Genomic DNA, 19,060 nt, shown 5'->3' on the forward strand with positions numbered 1-19,060 from the left:
TGTTTACAGACATATACACCAGATTAAAATAATTAGATTGTCAAAACGTAACTTTTATAATTCCAGGTCCATTTTTTAATTAGTCATGGGAACCAGGAATAACAACTTTCAGGTTTTAGGACTCAAACCCAAATTCCTGAACAAACTAAACTGGGCTGGTAGATGCTGGTTGCTGCATGTATAATTCAATAGACATGGTACGACCTTGGTTTCCCCACTCTCCTCTCCTAAAATCTTTTATAGGATGTCCTGCCTCTCTCTCTCTCCCTCCTTCCCTCCCACTCCCTCTCTCTCACATTGTGTTTACAGCCTTGGAGAGCGTTGCATATCTGACATTTCTCTCTCAAACTCCAACCGGCTCTGTTCTCATCTGAAAGGTAAGAACCAGCATCCTCTCCAGACACAGCTGCGGTTTAATTCTGATTTATTCTTATAACAGTAGATGTGGAGCTAATGATGATAACAGATTATGTGTACGAGATAATAATGCTTGTAAATGATCATAAGACGAGATTAGTCACTAAAATACATTCGGTATTGTTGTTCCTAGTGCATTAAGTAACCATGAAACAGTTTCTAACGCGACCCTAAAGGCTTCCTGAAGTTTAAGTTAGTCATTTACTTAACTAGCTGTTAGATACGCACAGTGAGACACCACTGAACTTACTGTTAGAGTAAGAGCAAGTTATGTTTTGCATTAAGATACAGAGGAAACTGTATGATTCACTGCTTCTTATAAAAACTCATTGTTCACATAGAGTAAACACAGCTCTGAACAGAGGGGCAGGAGGGGGGAATGGAAACTGGACTGAACCTCCCAGAGGGATAAACACTCATCTCCACTTCTTACATTCCCATCTAAAGCACATGATTTGATTTTAGAGCACTGAGGAGCCAAATCGGCTCCAACACCCATTTCGAAGTTTAGGGTTACAGTAGCATAAGCTAACAAATGATTCTGCCCTCATAAAATCAATCTGCTCTGACAGGACAGATCAAATTGGCTCCACTGGAAGCCACACTGGGACCATGGTATTACTAGAAGCATCATTCTGGTTTAAATGTTTGAGTGTCTTGATGAGTTGCAGAGACTTTCCATCCTAGCAACATATTATCTGTTGACCTTTACACTTTTCTTTACTCCATATTGACCTCTGATGGAGTTATGTGCATTTTTTTAACCAAAAAGCAAAATAAACCAAAGTAAAGCAAAAGCACAGTGACACTTGTTGCCCAGTAAGCGGCAAATGCAGTCTGGGGCTGCAGCTAGAGTAATCAATTAGTTGTTTGTAGGGGTGGGAATCATCAGAGGCTCCAAGATATGATATCATTGCAATACAAATGAGCAAACAGTCTAGTCAGTGTTCAGTAGTTACTTAAAAGTAGCCATTTTTATTTCAATAAACTTTGCTGGATTTATTAACAGATGATCTAGTTGGTGAATACTTTTTCAAATACAAAGTGTTTTAACCCATTGAAACCTGACGTCACATTACTTTTCTTGTGCTGCTTTCAGACGCCTTTCACAAATACATAAACCTTTGAACTCCGATCCGAGCAAATTGGTGCAATTTCTGTCAAAAGCATGGGGGAAAAAGGCAATGAGGAACTTGGCGACAAATGTCCCACAAATTCTAAATTAATAGATTTAGAAAATTATTTAAAAAAGAAATAGGGAAAAACTATATTTATAATCATTATTATTACATATTTAAAATTATGGTAAAGATAAGAATAATATTTAAAATAATAAATAAAAAAGATAAATAAAATAATAAAATAAAAATATATATAAAATAATTTTTTTTTTTAAGCACTTTTTTCCCAAGTCATTTCCTTGTTTGTTTGTTTGTTTCTTTTTTTTATTATAATAAATTACTTTTTATTTTATTTTTTAAAAATTTCTTGCAATATACTGGGTCACTTCTTCTTTATTCCTGTGTTTTTGAAAGAAATAAAGCCAACTTGCTCAGGTTTCAAAGGGTTAATCAATCCTACAGTATCATCTTAGACCAGTCACATAAATATCTCTTATTTGGAAATGGCAGATTATGACTACCTACTAGAGCTGGGCGATACATGGAGAAAATCAAATATCAATATTTTTGACCAAATACCTTGATCTCGACATCCGATCTTGTGAAATTGACTATTTACACAAAATTTACACAGTGGTAATCATCAGTAATGTTTATATAATGACGAAGTGGGCAAAGGCAAATCATAGAACAGCAAGAACAGTCTGGTAAGTTCAGAAAATTACATCACTTTACTGTAATGCAGCCTTTAAAACCAGGACAGACAACACTTACAATATGACAATATCCAAAATCTAAGACGATATCTATGTCAGTGTATTGATATATTATCAATAAATGACCAAGCTCTACAACATACACCTAAATTTAGACATTTATCAGCAGGTGGGCGACACTGACCATGCCCCACTTGAGTTAATAGGTCAGCATCAGCATCCATCTGTCTAACCCACATTTTTCTTCTCCATAGCTGTCGATAATTTTCCCAGATGATGTGCCACAAGTTGCAAAAATACTGCAATTGTTTTGTTTAAATTAAAAAAAGTAAAAATACTGATTTTGATCAAATCAAACTGTCCTTAGTGTCTGTACACATGGATCTACTCGCATATGAAAGTAGGGGAATGTGTATGTATGTTTGCCTTTTGCCTCAAGACAGCAGCTCCCAGTGCTGAGACACACTGATAAAACTCACACCCATGGAATGACTGGCATCTAAAAGGCCACACACACACACACGGTTCCCCAAATGCAACCGTTTAGTTTTAGTTCACTTTAAAGATGACAACAGGAACTTTCATATCTCACTACTTGTTGACATGTCACGCCCCCTGTGTTGGTCACACTTGAGGTATTTAACTCTTGGCAATGACAGCCAACAACAGCTGATTGTGTTTATAAAAGTACAACATGGTCCTTTCAACAGAACAAGAGTCCTCTGTGCAGTAATAACCGTCTAAAAATAAAGATCACAAGAAAGACACAGAGATAGGGGAAAAACTCTCAGTTTCAACCTAATAAAATGTTTAGAGAGGGTTATTTGTTAGTTAAGCCAAACCCACCTTTTACCAGCCTGCCCAACTCCCCCAGTTGCCTCCAGTTGCACGCTTTCATGTAAATGAAATAACGAAGATCAACCAATCAGTGCGAGCCTGTAACAGAGCAACAGCCGTGGGTGTATTTACTGTCAACATTTCACATTCACACTCCTTTCTCTTTGTGGAAATCAGGATTACTTGCACACTAGTCACAGAGAAAACGACAGCCCGCCATTTCACATGAAATGTTTGACAGCCGGCACTCAGCACATAATGATGTGGGCTGATGTGTACAGACGAGTGGAGGATAGCGAGGAGCACCAGTCACTCACACAGTAATGAGCTGTAGAGGCCTGCGCACAAGATGATCACGATTTAACCCAAGGTATCAAAGGCTGTACCATAATTTCTCTCACTGAGTGGGAGCAGTTGATGAAAGCTCCATTTACGACCTGTTGTGCTGAATGATTCATGGGCCGAGAGCTTGACAGGGGCCTCGCAGTATGCCAGCGATTTGAAGATCTTACTGTTTGAGGTCCATTATGAGCTGCTGTTAGGGAATTTAAAGGCTCATCTCATATGACACTAGGGAATTGAAGATTTTTGTCATTTGTAAAGTCATCACCGCTGAGTGAGGAAATCACTGCTGAGGTTCCCTAAAGGGACAGTTCACTCCAAGATCCTCTTACGTGTAGTGCTATTTATCAACCTATAGTTTTGGTGTAAGTTGCAGGGTGTTGGCGATATCAGATGTAGAGATGTCTGCCTTCTTTCCAATATAATGAAACTTGTGGTGTTCAAAGCACCAAAAAAATGTTTGAAAAACTCAACAGCAATGTCTCATGAGCTGGTTACTCAAGATAATCCGCAGACTTTGTTGTGAGCAGGTTCATGTAGGAACTATTTTCTTTCTACCGAACTGCTTCAGCCAAACATATCACCAGGCAGAAGCAAGAGTGCATCTATTGCCAGCTCAACTAGCACCACTGAGCTAGCTAACATTACAGCTCGGCCAAGGAGGACGCCATTAATATTTACATCTTGCACTGTCACTAGCACATGCCTCGTTTCCATGAGTAGATGCACTCTTCCTTCTGCATGGTGATTCGCTTGGCTGGTGTATCACTTGGCAGCTCACACAAAAACAATCAAGACTGATAAATCGCACTTTAGGTAGGAGGAGATATATGTATTTTTGATTTGGGGGTGAACTGTCCCTTTAAGATGCGGTTCCTCTAATGGCCACTGGATGGTGGCAACAAGAACATGTCTTTATCTTTTGATCTGTTGTCAAAACATTGATTAGTCCAGCTCAAAAAGTTAGTGTAGCATACTCAGCCACTTGTACATCTTAGCTCCAACTTTTTAGTTTTTGTTTTGTAAGCTACTTTCCCATCAAAGTTTACTTCTTTGTAACTTTTTGCTCATTGAATGAAAAAAGTTGCTACGTGTTCATGCCTTGAAGGTCTCTGACCAAAAGCTTGCTAATTAAGTAAGATTTTGCACAGATATGAGTGTTTGGATGCTTTTTCATTTATAATTTATAGCTCCAGCACCTCAGCCAAGTCTGATACAACGTGAGCACAACTTTCCCCCCTATCTTTTAAACTATTTGCTCATTAAAATATAAAGTAAAGCAGAGTTTTTTCTTCCACCTGGATCATATCATAGCCCATGAATGTGTCACTTGTTTCTGCTTAAATCAATTTAATGGAAAGTCTGCTTTATATATTTAATTCAAACTTAACTGAGCTGTATTTTACCGTACATGTACAGAGGCTGTGAATTCTTCAGGGCTTAGAAATCAAACCCTGAAAACCTGCTGCTGCTGCTGTCGGAGCAGACACTTCAGTCAGGTCAGAAGTTGGAGGTCTCAAAGCAGACTGACGCTCTTATGCAGTTATCCCATGGGAGATGAGGAAGTGTGTGTGTGTGTGTTAAGGTGCTAACATGTCAAGTGATAATGGGTGACTCAGAAGCAGATTAAGGGTGGAAGAAACAAAAGTGAGATGATAAAAATAGATGTGTTGAAAAGTCTGTAGAAGGCATCAAATAGCTAAAATGGCTCCTGTTATCTGTACTGATGCAACACAGCAGCAAAGTAACAGGAAATAACAATGGAAGTGAATGGATGAAAGTGTATTACAGGCAGAGTGACAGAATAAATAGCAATCTAAAATGGACACTTAACTTTAGTGCCACCCTCAGGACAAACGGGATATCTAATGCACAGATTACCACCCTAACATCAGACATCTCCTCATAACAAGGCTCCAAGAATCCAGAGCTGTCTGCATGTTGTTTTCCCCTCCTGTATTTATTATAATAAAACAATGCACTCAGCAGGGGCCGCTAGCAGGACTTTTAATCTCGTTAAACATAGCAAAAACCTTGGCAGATCTGATGTCCACGTGGTAAGACGTCCACTGTGTGTGGGAGCCACTAATGCAAAAGCACGGTCACCTTGTCACGGTGACTTTGATCTCAGGAAAGTCCCAGATCAGATGACAAAAGGGATTTAGCAGCTTGTGGAGAGCCTGCAGCTGCACGGTGACACTCATTACTTCTGCTCACATGCTTTTTTAACGGGTACTTTGTACTTTCATTCATTCAACATAAAGAGGAGCACATGAGACTGTTGTGACAGGAAAAAGTCTGAAAGGGTGACAATGCAACTTTTTAAAAAGAAGAAATCGCAATGTTCCAGTTAAAAATTACAAGTTTAATTCACAAGCAATAAAACACACTTGGTCTGGTGTTACTGTTAGCTTATGGTGGCTAATGTTAGCAAACTGTTGGTAGGTATAGCTACCAACACTGAACACTGAAGGGATATTAACCAGGAGAAACTGACTGCAGTGGCTGCATTGCTCTGTCTTTTGTTATTGTTTGGCAGAAAATTAGTGGGAGAAAATTACATAGTACCTTGTGAAATTTAGGCACGTAATAATCACCATTGTTGCCTTCGGATGGTAGAGCTACTTTAAAGAAAATTAATAGGTAAAAATGTCATTAGTCTATAAGGTAAACATCCCTGATAAAAGTCTTACATCATGTGATATAGTTCCTAGTATTCTTATTGTACGATATGAATGCACTCCTTGTCAGCTACATTGTGTTGCTACCACTCCTACTAGAGTCTGGCTTAACACATCATCAGACCTCAGCTGGCGCCTCTGAGCAGCTCTCTTATCATCACACCATGTGCTGCGATACAGAAAGGTCACACCGGATCTCAACCAGGAGAGATCACCCAGAGGAGGGTGCTGTACGCAGTACCGAGGCAGAGTGAGACTCAACAGTGAACTACTGCATGTCTTCAACAACCTTTTCTTTCTGTGTGTTTCTTTTCCAGTAGCAGAGAGAAGACGAGGAGAGAAGAGGTATCTGATCTTGTTGTGTAACCAGAACTGAAGCACTTCATGCTGGACTGCTTCAAACAGCTGACCTGAGCTCATCTTCAGACAACCAGCAGCAGTCAGATTCCCTGATTCCACCTCTTCAAAGCAGCCTGACCAGCTCAGTCCAGCTCTACTCAGGCCCAGCAGCCTGATCGAACTCTCTTCTCTCACAATCCAGCCAAGATCAAGATCTAACCAGTCCCCATGGAGCGTGTTCAGCACATGACCAAGTCGGCCATCCGCCGAGCGTCTCAGATCGAGGTGAATCCACAAGCCAAGAGGAACCTGCAGGAGCTGTTCGTCAACTTCACCCTCATCCTCATCTGCCTGCTCCTCATTTACATCATCGTCCTCCTGAGCAGCTGAGGACGGCAGCGACGTCCACAGAGAGAGTCTGGCATGGCTGTGCTGTGGACGAAGGTTTGGCTGAGATATGGGCTTTACTCATACAGATCAGATTTCTAATAAAGCAATAATACCATCCCCATATATCAGCCTAACCCTGTTTGACAACAGCTGTGAAGGATCATGGAGGTCAAACAAATCCATGTGAAAACAATAATGGCCAAACACTCTCAAATTGTTCCTGTCAGAGCTGATCAGGGATCAGCTTCCCTGACTCTGTGTCTCAAGGGAATGATCATAAGTGACCCGACTTCAACAGTTTAAACTTCACTGATACACTGTATGTATGTATATGTGCCTCCTGCTCATTCAGACCCTGCTTACATCACAATGTGATTTACAGAGGAAGCTGACTTCCTCCTTTAAAGACACACTCTTGAAAAATGTCTCTTGCTTGATTAATAACAGGTGCAATGTGTATAATACTGAGATATCAATACATCACTACTGTTCATTTTCAATTTCCCATGAGTCCTATTGCTTCCTGCAGCCCCCCAAACACCACCATCCCCAGGAGAAAAATAAACATGCTGGAAATGATTCTTTTCCCATTTGCATTTTAATTTCCTCCTCCACCTGCCACTGCCAGAGACCAAAGGCAGTAAAAACATGGCTGTAGTGTCTGTGACATCAGGTTTCTGTATTTTGAAACCTCAATGCAGCAATTGTGGCAGCCTAAAAATCCAAATTTGGCAAAAAGAAACTGGGACAGGAAAGCAGCAACACCGTGGCTGAGTGTGACAGGCTGAGGCACCTGTCAATTAAGTAAACACACCGAGCGTGAAGTCCCTTTTATTATCAGTATGACAGATGGCCAAGTGCGTTAGAATCTAGTATGACGGTAGCAGGTCTGATATGACACTCAGTGTGACCGATAATTATATAACATATAACACTTGACATCATACTTAGAGATTATTCTAAGTACTGTGAGCCTGTATAGTATGTTAATAAGACTGAGAGCATCTTCAACCTTCTTAGCATTTTGCTCTGAGGGGCAACATTTCACTCCTACAATCCACTATGTTAAGTATGGACTACTTTACTTGGGCCTAGAGGTCAATGTACATTTGAGTTTTAAACACACACACACACACACACACACACACGCACACACGCATACATGCACACACAGCTTCTGGTATACTGCAGGCCTGATATATATACATATATATATATATATATATATACAGTACATGCAGTTTATCAGTTGTGAAGAAGACTTCACTTTGCATGGTGTGATTTCACTTAATGACTTTTTTTGTTTATGTCATTCAGTTTTGAATTATTCCTGACTAATATGGAAATTTTTGGTGTATTACAGCACGTGCCCTGATTGTAGCAGCAAGAGTGTATAAAAACAAACTGTAAAGTCAGATTCCTAAATCTGAAGTGCATAATAAAATCCTCAAGAATGTATTATATGATCACACATATCAGGAATTTTACAATGTATCTTCATATAATGTATCTTCATGATATTTGCCAGGACTGAGAATGTGTTAATATAAATCACAATTACATTTGGGATTAGAAATTATTGAAAATAAATTGCACTTTTGTTCTTCTGTGTATGTTTGGAAAATTGTACCATGCACCTGACTTTTAAACTATGTAAGAAATCGCATGTCAATAAAATTAAAGTGGCTTCTCCAGCTGCAAGTGTGGGGAAATGTTTTATTAATTGCAAATCCCAATTTTATGCATTAAGATGTAAAAAAACAACAACCCAAATACAGATTAAGTCGTCAAAAACAGCTTCAAAAGATAATTTGACCAGTCCTAAACTCATAGATGGTGTAGATAACTGATGGTTTGTACAATTTATATGCGATTCAAATTTGAAAATAGTAGGAAAAAAAATGATAATTTGAAAATAAGACAACATTCATCCTTGCGTTTAAAGACTCAGTTTTGGAGTCATACATGCTGGACATCCTTAAAGCTATTATATTCACCGTATCTGTACACAAAAGACTCACACAGTATCAGATTAAAAGTGTTCAAAAATGTCCATTATCCCTTCAAATGATAGAATTTTAAAGGCAAATTTTGCAGTGAAAATGTTCTTGAAATCGCATCTGGTTCAAGGTCAGTGACCAGCGTTGGATTATCTATGTAACTGTTGTTTGAAGAACGCTAGTATTATTAGTTGTTGCATGACTGCCATCTAGTGGAGCTTTCTATACTCTGTCCCTATTTAGATGTTACCTCTTTTAATGGTTTCCAGACTGATAATTGGTAATTAGAGAACAATTTTCCATTTTAAAGGCTAAATTAATCATCTCTATAACATGTTTTACTAAGCTGCTATCTTTAAATTAGTAAACAACACTTAACCACACCACCATAACTACTATTACTGGCTTGACACATACTAAAAATAATTAGAAATAACCATTAGCATTGGTAACTTAGCATTAAGCTAGCTGCTAATAAATTACTGACTTACCTGGTTGCCTCAGTGGAAGAGGAGATGACAAAAAGTCCACAAAGGCTCTCCAAAACTTCTCCAGCCGTCCAAAAATGTTTAGTTTAGACATAAAAAGGGTGTTACCAAAAAAGCTAGCAACAAAAACGCCATGTTTCTTGCTTTTAACGACGTTATGCTGCCACCCAACTTTTAGCTAGCAGCTGATTCATCAATTAACGGTTGATTTCACGGACACATGTGATTGGTTGATTTAATGTTAGCGTTCAAGGAATTTTTTTCACATACCGACTGGCCAAGGTGAAATGCGATTGGTTAATTTAATACCAACTTCGACAAAAGGGAGCGCCAATCACAAAGCTCTTTGGTATGTTATCGGTTTTTTCACCTAGCAACTAGCCAAGGTAGGATCCTGATAGGGCAGGACACTTGTCTCGTATTTGCTTCGGTTTAAGACATGTTGAAATGTGTATGGAGGGTATTTGACATTTTACATTTTGTGGTAAATTGGTTTTATCATTTAAATAAAATTAAATTAAGAGGTTCTACCCTTTGCAATTAGATTTGGATTTAGCTAGAGGACTGACTACAAACATCAGCGTCCTCATTAATAACAGCAGACAGAGGCACAAATGTCATGCATGTGGCTGTCTGAATACACAAAAAATGCAAATTAAATCATTTAACTTGTTGGTAATGATATAAAAGTTAAACATATTTCTTGCCTTATTAATTAGGCTGTCAGTCGACCCTTTACTGTATATTGTGTCTGCAATACACAGCTGCATATAGGATGTTGTGGTTGTTCCTCACACAGACATACACACTAAAATGAACACAACAAAAAGCTTTATCTCACAATCATAATTTTACTGTTCCATAACATACAACAGAAATGATATAAATATAAATAAATATTGTTGCTATAATTGTTATATATTTTTTACTTCAAAAATGGCAAGACAGACATCATCAAATGATAAGTCACAAGGGTGACATCAAATCACTTCCAACTCAAATACAAACTGCAACACATTTACTATTTCAGTTTATTTCTTGAAGTGTAAAGATGTCACAATCTTCTCTTCCAGATTTTTTGCAATTTTGGAAACACTGAGTTGAAAGTGAAATGAACAAAGCCCTGATCAGTATATCATCACATAAAAAAAACTAAACAGACAATTCATGTTTTAATAAGTTGCAGTTTCTATGGTTCACTAATGGTTGGCTGATGCCAGTGTTAAAAATAATAATAAAAAAAAATCTTCAGAAGTGTCCTCTGCCAGGTGTTGAGAAACAGTTCATTTTGAAAGATTACAACATTTCAAAAAGACTTTCATTAACCTCGGGGTAATGATGGACAAAGGTCATGTGATGGCAATGCCTGCAGTTCTTCTAATGACCACAAGAGGCTCCAAGAAATGTCTTTATGTCCTTTAAAACAACAGTCCAGTCAGGTGTGGGACAGATAAACAAATGCATCAAAATTAACCAATAATGTCTGAGCAAATACATACATTACAAACCAAATAGTGCAGAAAGAAAAAAACATGTGAATGGGAACAATTGTGTAAAAACATAAACCTAAACAGATAAAAAAAAAAAATCATTTTTGCTATTTAATAACAGTGTTTTCACACATTTATTCATTCATAATAAACAATCTCACTTCAAGTCCCATTTAGTAGCCATTCTGGAGCTTTCTAATCACAGGGGTTGTCACTTTTAACTTAGCAGTCAACATGGACCAGAAGTCCTTAAAGTGCTAGGAATGTGTGTAAATTTAAGCACCTGGGATTCAACAGCAACAGGGCCAAGTCCTTCTGCTGATGAAGATCATGTGATAGAATGAAAAGCTCCAGAACAGCCACTCAATGGACCTTGTGGTGAGATTGTTCTGTCACCTGCTGTTTCCAAGCTCAAGAATGAGTGTGTTTTACAATCCTGCGAACTGATTAACAGAGACGTTAAAGTTTCTTGAGGTTGGCAATCGTCACAGGAAATACCTCGTCTGCTTTAACTGTTTTCAAAGTTAAAGGGTAAGTCTGGTATTTTTTAACCTGCACCCTATTTTCCAATGTTTTTGTGTCTCAGTGAGTTATGGGGGAACATTTTTGACACAATGTAAAGCATAATCAATGGGCTGCATACTGTATAAGTAAAGCTAGTAGTAAAGCCAGAAACTTTTTTGGTGTATACCTCAGACGAGCAACTCCATTGGAATGAATAGGCACCATTTTTTGCAGCCGGTTGCCTGGAAGGTAAAACACATTCAACACTCTCTCATTGTTAGACAGCAAAGTCACACAATGTGCTTCTTGATTTAGTTTTTAGAATACAAATATGTGAAATTACCAACAGGGAAATAAAAGGAGTAGCAGTAAAATTGGAGGTGATTGTGAGAAATTGTATTAATAAGAAAAAACTAAGAAGAACCTAAAGACTTCTGCATCGTCTGATGCAGATGTCTGAGCATAAATGTCAATATATTAACATAGTAATTTGAATAAATCTAATCTTCACAGTGAGCATGGAGGAATGAACCAACTGTGGTTCAGCGTCGGGACTACGATCCCAGAGATGATACCGTCATCTGTATTTGTCACAGGTCAGTATTTACAATTAAACAGTTTAATATGCTGTAACAGCTTTGATGACATTTAGCCTAACTAAAGCTTCAATGTCATTATGCTGCATTCTGTCATGAGGGGACAGTCGGATATTAGGATGCCATGATAGAAGTTAAGTGTAGATCAGACTTTACAAAGGTATTAACTAATAGATTTTTTCATCTGATTGCTCATTTTCCCTGTCTTTCCTTTATGACACAAAAACAGACATGTCTGCTGGAGGTTCTGTCTCAACTCGGTTTCAGGAAGTGTTTCATTTCTTTTACTTTGACAAAACTTAAATTATACTTAATAAGTTCATCTGGAGAAATATGATGGAATGTTGCGTTACCCCCAGTCAGATGAGAAGATTGGTATATAATATATATCATGTGGCTCTGGGTAAGAGGGCAATTCCAAAATGTGGATGGTTTAAAGGGGACCTGTTATGCTTTCTTTTATTTTCTGTCATTTATATAATGCTATGAATGATCTAACTCTTTTTTCTACCTTTTGAGACAAGCCGATGTCAGCTAGTGACAGATTTCTTTATATGGTCGTCTGGTCCAGGGGCACTACTGCAAGTGTTTACATTACATACACTGCTACATGTAAAGTAAGCAAGTGGGTATTTTTAGTTTGAATACTTCTTCAAAGGTGTTTTTGCGATCTATCTATGTACAGGGGCTGAATGGAAAAAACGTAACAGTCCAAAGCTGTCCAAGGGTTTAATATGTTTTGAGACTTTATCAGAGATTCAATTCTATGTAGTGGGATTTTTATTTTTATTATTTAGGTGCGTCTGATATTGTGTGTGATCCATACATACAAACAATGACAGCACAAACACTTCTGAACCACTGAGGCCTTGGTTGATTCTGTTATGGAAGACGAGCATCGATCAATGCTGTGATGTAACTGAACTGTTTGTTTTGCTGTTGAATGGACCCCGTGGGTGTCAGTGTGAGAGGAAGTAAACTCTCAAACCTCACGTCTCTCTATCCACGTATCAAGAAGTAAGAAACACAGCCTCTTACGGGCTGATGATGACCATGCAGTTTGGAAACTGTACAGGTTACTGAATGGACTTCGTGGACCTTCAGGTCATGAAAATTACGCAGCACGAGAACTATGTAAACTTTCAAGTCAAGTTAAAAAACAGACAGTACACCAAAAAACGGAGATATGAGGAATTCAAGTGAGTGACAGCAGCATTATGATAGTGTTTCTGTTTTCACATGCTCTATGGCCTGCCCCACAGGCAGAGACATGTAGCCAAAGACTTCCGTCACCGACATGAACTCCGAGCTCGTAATGAAAATAAAGCGTTTAACTAAACACTCCTTGGCATTAAGAAAAAAAGTTGCAAGGAGTCAATCAACTTCTGCATGTCGCTGACAGAACTCTCCCTCTGTATGTCTCCGACTCCACTGGCATCACAAACAGACCGTAGAAAAACAGTAGCTTGTTACATTATAAATACTGGAATAATAAAAATATGAGGGGTGCTTGATTCACGTCCTCGTGGTGTTTCCCCTCCTGAGACTTCTGAGGTGTCTGGAATGGTAAATCAAGCACCCCTCAGCTAGCTCGGAGATTTGAAAATGACTTTCAAACATATACTGTATGTACACAGTCGAAGCTCTGGGACAGCAAGCTAAAGTTAGTCTTTTTTCCTATTTTTTTTTTTTTTTGTTTTGTTTTGTTTTGCTGGTGTCGTTATTGTGGTATACTGTAGCTCATCCTACTGTAGAGGCCAAAAAACACAACCAGAATCAACAGCTAGGTCGTTCTGTTTCCTCAATACACGTTTGAGTGTGTGTATTTACACATGGGGACACAGCATGAACGACTAAAGGCGAGTATCAAGGCAAAAATCACTTTATCCTGGCTGAACTTTCAAAGCACTTCCAGTCTGATTACAGCTTGTAAGACACATGTTAAAGTACAAAAAAGAGACAAACATATAAGATGTTATATGTGCTGAGAACGCTTCCTCTTAATCTAAAGTATGTTAGTAGTGCCACACCTTGTACTCACTGCAACACTGTTTGTGACATCTTTGTATGAGCTGAAGAGTCTGGCTGTGGTTTCAGCCGCGGAGAGGAAAGGGGTGAGAAAATGTTTCTGAGAGTTTCATGCTACTGACAGAAGGCTGCGAAATCTGAGGGCAGAACTGTTGTCTCCCCCTCTGGCAGTGAGAGTAATTACACAAACACTACTGACGCCTGCTTATGACGTATTTCCGCAGGTGAGCTCACCGCATCTCACCCACCACCAGGAGCGCTCTCTGCAAGACTTTTTCCGACCTTAATCCTCTGAATGCAGAGTTCCTTTTTTTTTTTATCTTGTATAGTATGCAATCCAAAAACGTTTCAGCTCAGCTCAACTTCAGTAAACTAAGAAGTACAGAGAGCTTTCCCTGGTGGCAGGGACTTGAATGGAACAGACGTTAACTGAGATGTCAAAGTCCCACACTTGATAATTCAGCTTTGCTACAACTTGGATATTATTTTAGAGGTTTTGACGAGACATTTTATACACAAAATTGTCAACACAATCCAAGAATTCAGCCAGATTATATAAAACCACTTTATTAAAAGTGACTCACTGCCCTCAGTATTGGAAATTTTATGACCTTTGACATAACGAATGAATGTTTTGAAAAAGAAACCGTCAAAACGGCAGCTCATTTAATAAATGCATGTTATCCATGAGGGATGATCACACAGATTCCCTTCACTCCCTGCAGGGGACAGCGGGGAAATAAAATTATTGAATCAATACCTATAAACACGGTTGATTTCTTCCCATGGCGCTGACATGAAAACTATTTTGTTTTTGTCTGTTGTCAGATACCCTGGTGAAGGCAGGTTAACCAGCTGCTGTCCATTCTGCTGCTGACAGACCGCTGAGTTGTTTACACACCTCGCTTACGTCTCGTTTCCAGGGAGGATTCCCAGTAGCAGCCAAGTTGTAATACACCAGAATTATCCTTTAATACTAAAATATTTCTGCTGTCTTTTGTTATAACTATTAATGCAGCCCTCATCTTGACTGAATGACTTTAAAGGTAACAAGAGCTGCAAGTCTCTTCAGTACCTCCACACCTCCAAAATTCTACATCTAGAGTTGTGGGTCTTAGTTTATTAAAATTAATGGGTGATGAAGTCCTGTAAACCTTTAAGATTATATTTATCTCTCACTACTCTGAAGCTCACACAGATGTCATGTTTTGCATAATGCCAATGGTATAAACGTGTTTTTATCACCTCACCTCCTGCTGCCATGCACACTTTCATGATGATGCACTAACAAGCCACACTACTCACCATTCTCACAATGTATGGAAGCCCTAAGGTTTCAATCACACTGGAGTTTCAGTCCTGCACATGATTGATAGGAGCGCTGTGATTACATTTAGCGGTGGACGTTTGATATTGATGTCGCCCAAATGACTTTCAAAACCTACAGTTTGATTGCTGTCCAACTTTAGCTCGCTGTCCCATTGCCTCATTTTTGGACACTTTTTTTTTCTTTTTTTTTTGCCGGTCAGAAAGAGAAGTGCTGGGCGTACAGCTCCTCTTCTCTTAGAACGTGTTCTTTGCTTTTTCCTGCTTCCGCCGCCCTCGGGTCGGATGGTGTCGCGGCGTTGGCCTCAGGAAGGCTGAGGGAGGGAAGAGAAACAGGTGTGTTAGAATGATGAGAAGTAATAGACAGAGAGATGCTCACACTGAACATACAGACGTGTACAATTAGATATACACACATTTTTAGTGGGCAAGCTTGGGAGCATGGTAGCTTGTCAGGCACCAACAGAAAATAGCAGAGGGAGATTCTCGTGGGTGAAGTTATTGTGAGCAGTTCCAGTCAGGGAGATCCAGTGGAGGCTTGTTTAAGATGCCAAACAAGTGAAGGCTGGTGTGACGTCCACAATACATGACCTCAAAGGAAGTTAGGCCCCATTTAAACCTGGTATTAACATGCATCTGTTGTATCTGTTCACAACTGGCATTAGAATGCGCCCACATCCATCTTGAGTGACCACTTGCGATCAAATCTCACTTTCCCACTCTGTATGCAAATAAACATGCACATAATTTCCCTTTGAAAAGATAAAATGCATTATTGTTTTTAACTCGCAGGAGGCAGCAATGCCTCTTTGACCTTGGCATGATGGCAAAATCAAAACAATACAGATGGGGTCTACTTTTGACATATTCCAGTCAAACGGGTCTCGATAAGCTCAGGTTTCAGTGTGAAAACTGTGAAAAAGCCATGTTTTGTGTTCGCTGCACAGAAGAAATAAAGAATCTTGATGACTTCATGATCACAGCGTCCCGCTATCATTCTTCACTGCAGAGTTGCTGGACGATTAAAGCTAGTTACCAGCTACTTTCCAGGCGAAGCTAACTGAGTTAGCCTAAAGAAACCAAAGGAAACCTGAAGTCGGAAAGGTAATGTTCACACTCATGCTGGGTTCCCACTACACAACATTTTTGTCTGTTCCAACAGTCACTATGTCATATTAGTCATAATAGTCATAAAATCGTGCCGTGACTTGGCAGACAGACATGACAGACTACACGTCGGTTCATGACCAATCATCCCTGGTCGTCTTTCACAATGTGTGTGATGTCATTGGATTATTCTTGTACAATTTTTGTTATTATTACTATTACGTCAGTCACTGTGTCTGTTCATGTGCCAGCCAAAATGTTGTTGTAGTAACGTAAAAAGTGCCACCAGATGGCAAGAGCTACATTTGAAGTACCGTACGCAACTATACAAGTCACTGAATCCTCCACAACAAGTTCCTGCAAATGTTTCACAATAAAAGCCTGTTTAGAAAATGGAGGGATTCTCTCCACCGAACTTATAATGGGGTTTTAATTTTAAACAGATACAGGAAGTGTTGAGATGACGAAAATGTTTGAAATGACTGTGGTATTATATATTATATAAATACAATGGTGCCATGTTAAGTCAACCAGTGTATTAAACTAATTAAACTAATTTCCCCCGCTCTCCTTCGGACTAAAAAGTTAGCTTTTATCATTATTATTTTTCTATGCAGATGCACTTCACAACAAAATCCTACAAGTAATTTTAAATTTAGGTTAGGTTAATTATTTCTAAATAGAGCAATTCAAGTCATGTACTGTGAATACGTGTATATATATATTCATATATTGCAATATGTATCGCAAAAAAGTAAAGATCCCAATGTCAGTTTTTTCCAATATTGTGCAGCCATAGTGTACACGCATTGCACATCAAGACGCATTGAGGACACATTGGGTGAATTCACACCTATACTTCGAGCTGTCCACATGTGAGCCGACGCATGTTAACACCAGGTGTAAACAGGGCCTTCGACTGTTTTACCCCGACATACAAGGACACTTCAACACATGCACAGCAGGAGCTTGGGATCAAACCACAACCAGCAAATTTTCATCCATTCATTTTCTAAACCCAGCACACATGCGGCTCTGCTTTCCAGATAGAAACAGAGGAAAAAGCGGAGCAGACGCAAACTTACAGATTAATGACCACTTGAACTATAAATGCCCATCAGGGGACTGGTGTTGGAAATTAGCTTCAGCTTTTTACACATGTACAGTATATCAACACTGCTACTGCAGCTGTTTTTCTCTGTTCTTGTATCTTACAAATTAACAAGTGAGAAAAACTTGTGCTCTCATTTCACAATAACACTAAAACTGTAAAACAAAAGACAAAAAGCAGCACTAACAAAGTGTTTTCTCCCTTTAAAAACAGCTTTTCAGAACAAACATCCAGATTTCAAACTAACTCTTTGCTTCAGCTGGTGTGCAGTTTTTCAGCAGCAGACCTCCCGGTGTTTTCTAATCGGTGCTTGCAGCACGCAACACTCCTTCATCTCCTCTTACACTGTGTGTCCACTGCCTTTTTACTGGGAGAACAAAAGCACAAAAGCCTTATCTTAATGGCTTCACATTTGCGTCTTGCACTTTTAAGTTACTGCAGCGCTTTTAAATCACTCATTCCTTCTTGGCGCCACTCAGAGTTTGAGGTCCCATAGAGACTGATTTGTCAGTGCAAAGTTTCAGGGTTGGCTTCTTTTTATAAGCCACTGAGGATTGAGAATATGTTTCAAAGAAGATTCTGTGTAAGATTGTGTGATAGTTCAATGATACGAAAAGGGAAAATGAGATGTTAAAGCATAATGGATCAAAAGGAGATTTTATCTTCATTATATTCCTCTGTTGACCCTGAACTAATGAAGGAAGACTGCAGTAGTCTGTGGAATGAAGAGCTTCCCATGCAACTCTACGCACATAACAGACACAGCACTTCAACCTGGAGCTTTTTGAATTTTGAATTTTTGAAAATGGTCCAGCATTGAGTGAGACTGCTTTAGCCAGCAGCTGGAAACAAGTTGCGACATAACCACTCGGGGGGTGTCATTTTACATCCACTGAAAGCCACTGACAGGCTCAAATTGTCATAATAAGCCTCTGACAACAAGTCCTCAAGAGTACGTGTCTCAAGCCTGTTGTAGACGGGAGATTCCAGATGTAAGAGACGATTTTATTAATGAAGGTTCATTAGTACGGTTTTGTATTTCTCTGTAATGTAGCACAGTGTTAACAATGTTACTGATACTATTCTTTCCCACACCTTCAACTCAAACAATTGTGTTGCCCCGCCCAAAATATATAATTTAATAACTACATTAATATCATAAACATGTAGGCGACTATTCGACTAATGGTCCTGAATGATGACTATTGGTTGACTATGAAAATTCTTAGTCAGGGGCAGCCCTAGTTTTGTGGGGGTTGCTTTGGTTAATTTTTAATGGTGTGTGTTTTGGATGATAAAACTACTGTTTGTTTAAATGGAGTCTGGTGGATTTGGCAATGGCAAATTCAGGCTGGTTCTGGGTTCATAAAAAGGATCTTACTCTTTAACAAAAAGGTCTATCTCTGTAGGATTCTTTCCATAAGACACTTGGAAGAACAACCTGAACCTTTCAGTGGCAAAAACAAGCACTTTTAGTAGAAGAGCAGTGACTGTGAACATGCCCCAAGTGGTAACACTTCAGCCTGCCAGTTGCAGCTCCCTTGCTCAATACTGGACAAGTTTCAAA

The 19,060-nt window shown here is 39.0% G+C and overlaps 2 protein-coding genes across 5 annotated transcripts in view; one reads left to right on the top strand and one right to left on the bottom strand.

The window, feature by feature from the left end:
• Nucleotides 1-263: 263 nt before the first annotated feature.
• On the top strand, nucleotides 264-8,537 carry pln (phospholamban). The gene is made up of 2 exons (XM_049570717.1): nucleotides 264-377; nucleotides 6,432-8,537. Exon 2 carries the CDS (start codon nucleotides 6,682-6,684, stop codon nucleotides 6,841-6,843), a length of 162 nt encoding a protein of 53 aa, XP_049426674.1. The 5' UTR covers nucleotides 264-377; nucleotides 6,432-6,681; the 3' UTR covers nucleotides 6,844-8,537.
• Nucleotides 8,538-10,782: 2,245 nt separating this feature from the next.
• The window catches only part of LOC125885191 (protein FAM184A-like), a 70,500-nt gene continuing 62,222 nt past the window's right edge, over nucleotides 10,783-19,060 (bottom strand). For all 4 annotated transcript variants that reach the window (XM_049570722.1, XM_049570721.1, XM_049570719.1 and 1 more), the window contains one exon: nucleotides 10,783-15,589. In XM_049570722.1, coding sequence (XP_049426679.1) covers nucleotides 15,475-15,589 — 115 coding nt within the window. In that variant the 3' untranslated portion in view covers nucleotides 10,783-15,474. The remainder of the gene's footprint in view (nucleotides 15,590-19,060) is intronic.

The sequence above is a fragment of the Epinephelus fuscoguttatus genome, linkage group LG24 (genome assembly GCF_011397635.1).
Source record: "Epinephelus fuscoguttatus linkage group LG24, E.fuscoguttatus.final_Chr_v1".
In the NCBI taxonomy this organism is placed as follows: Eukaryota; Metazoa; Chordata; class Actinopteri; order Perciformes; family Serranidae; genus Epinephelus; species Epinephelus fuscoguttatus.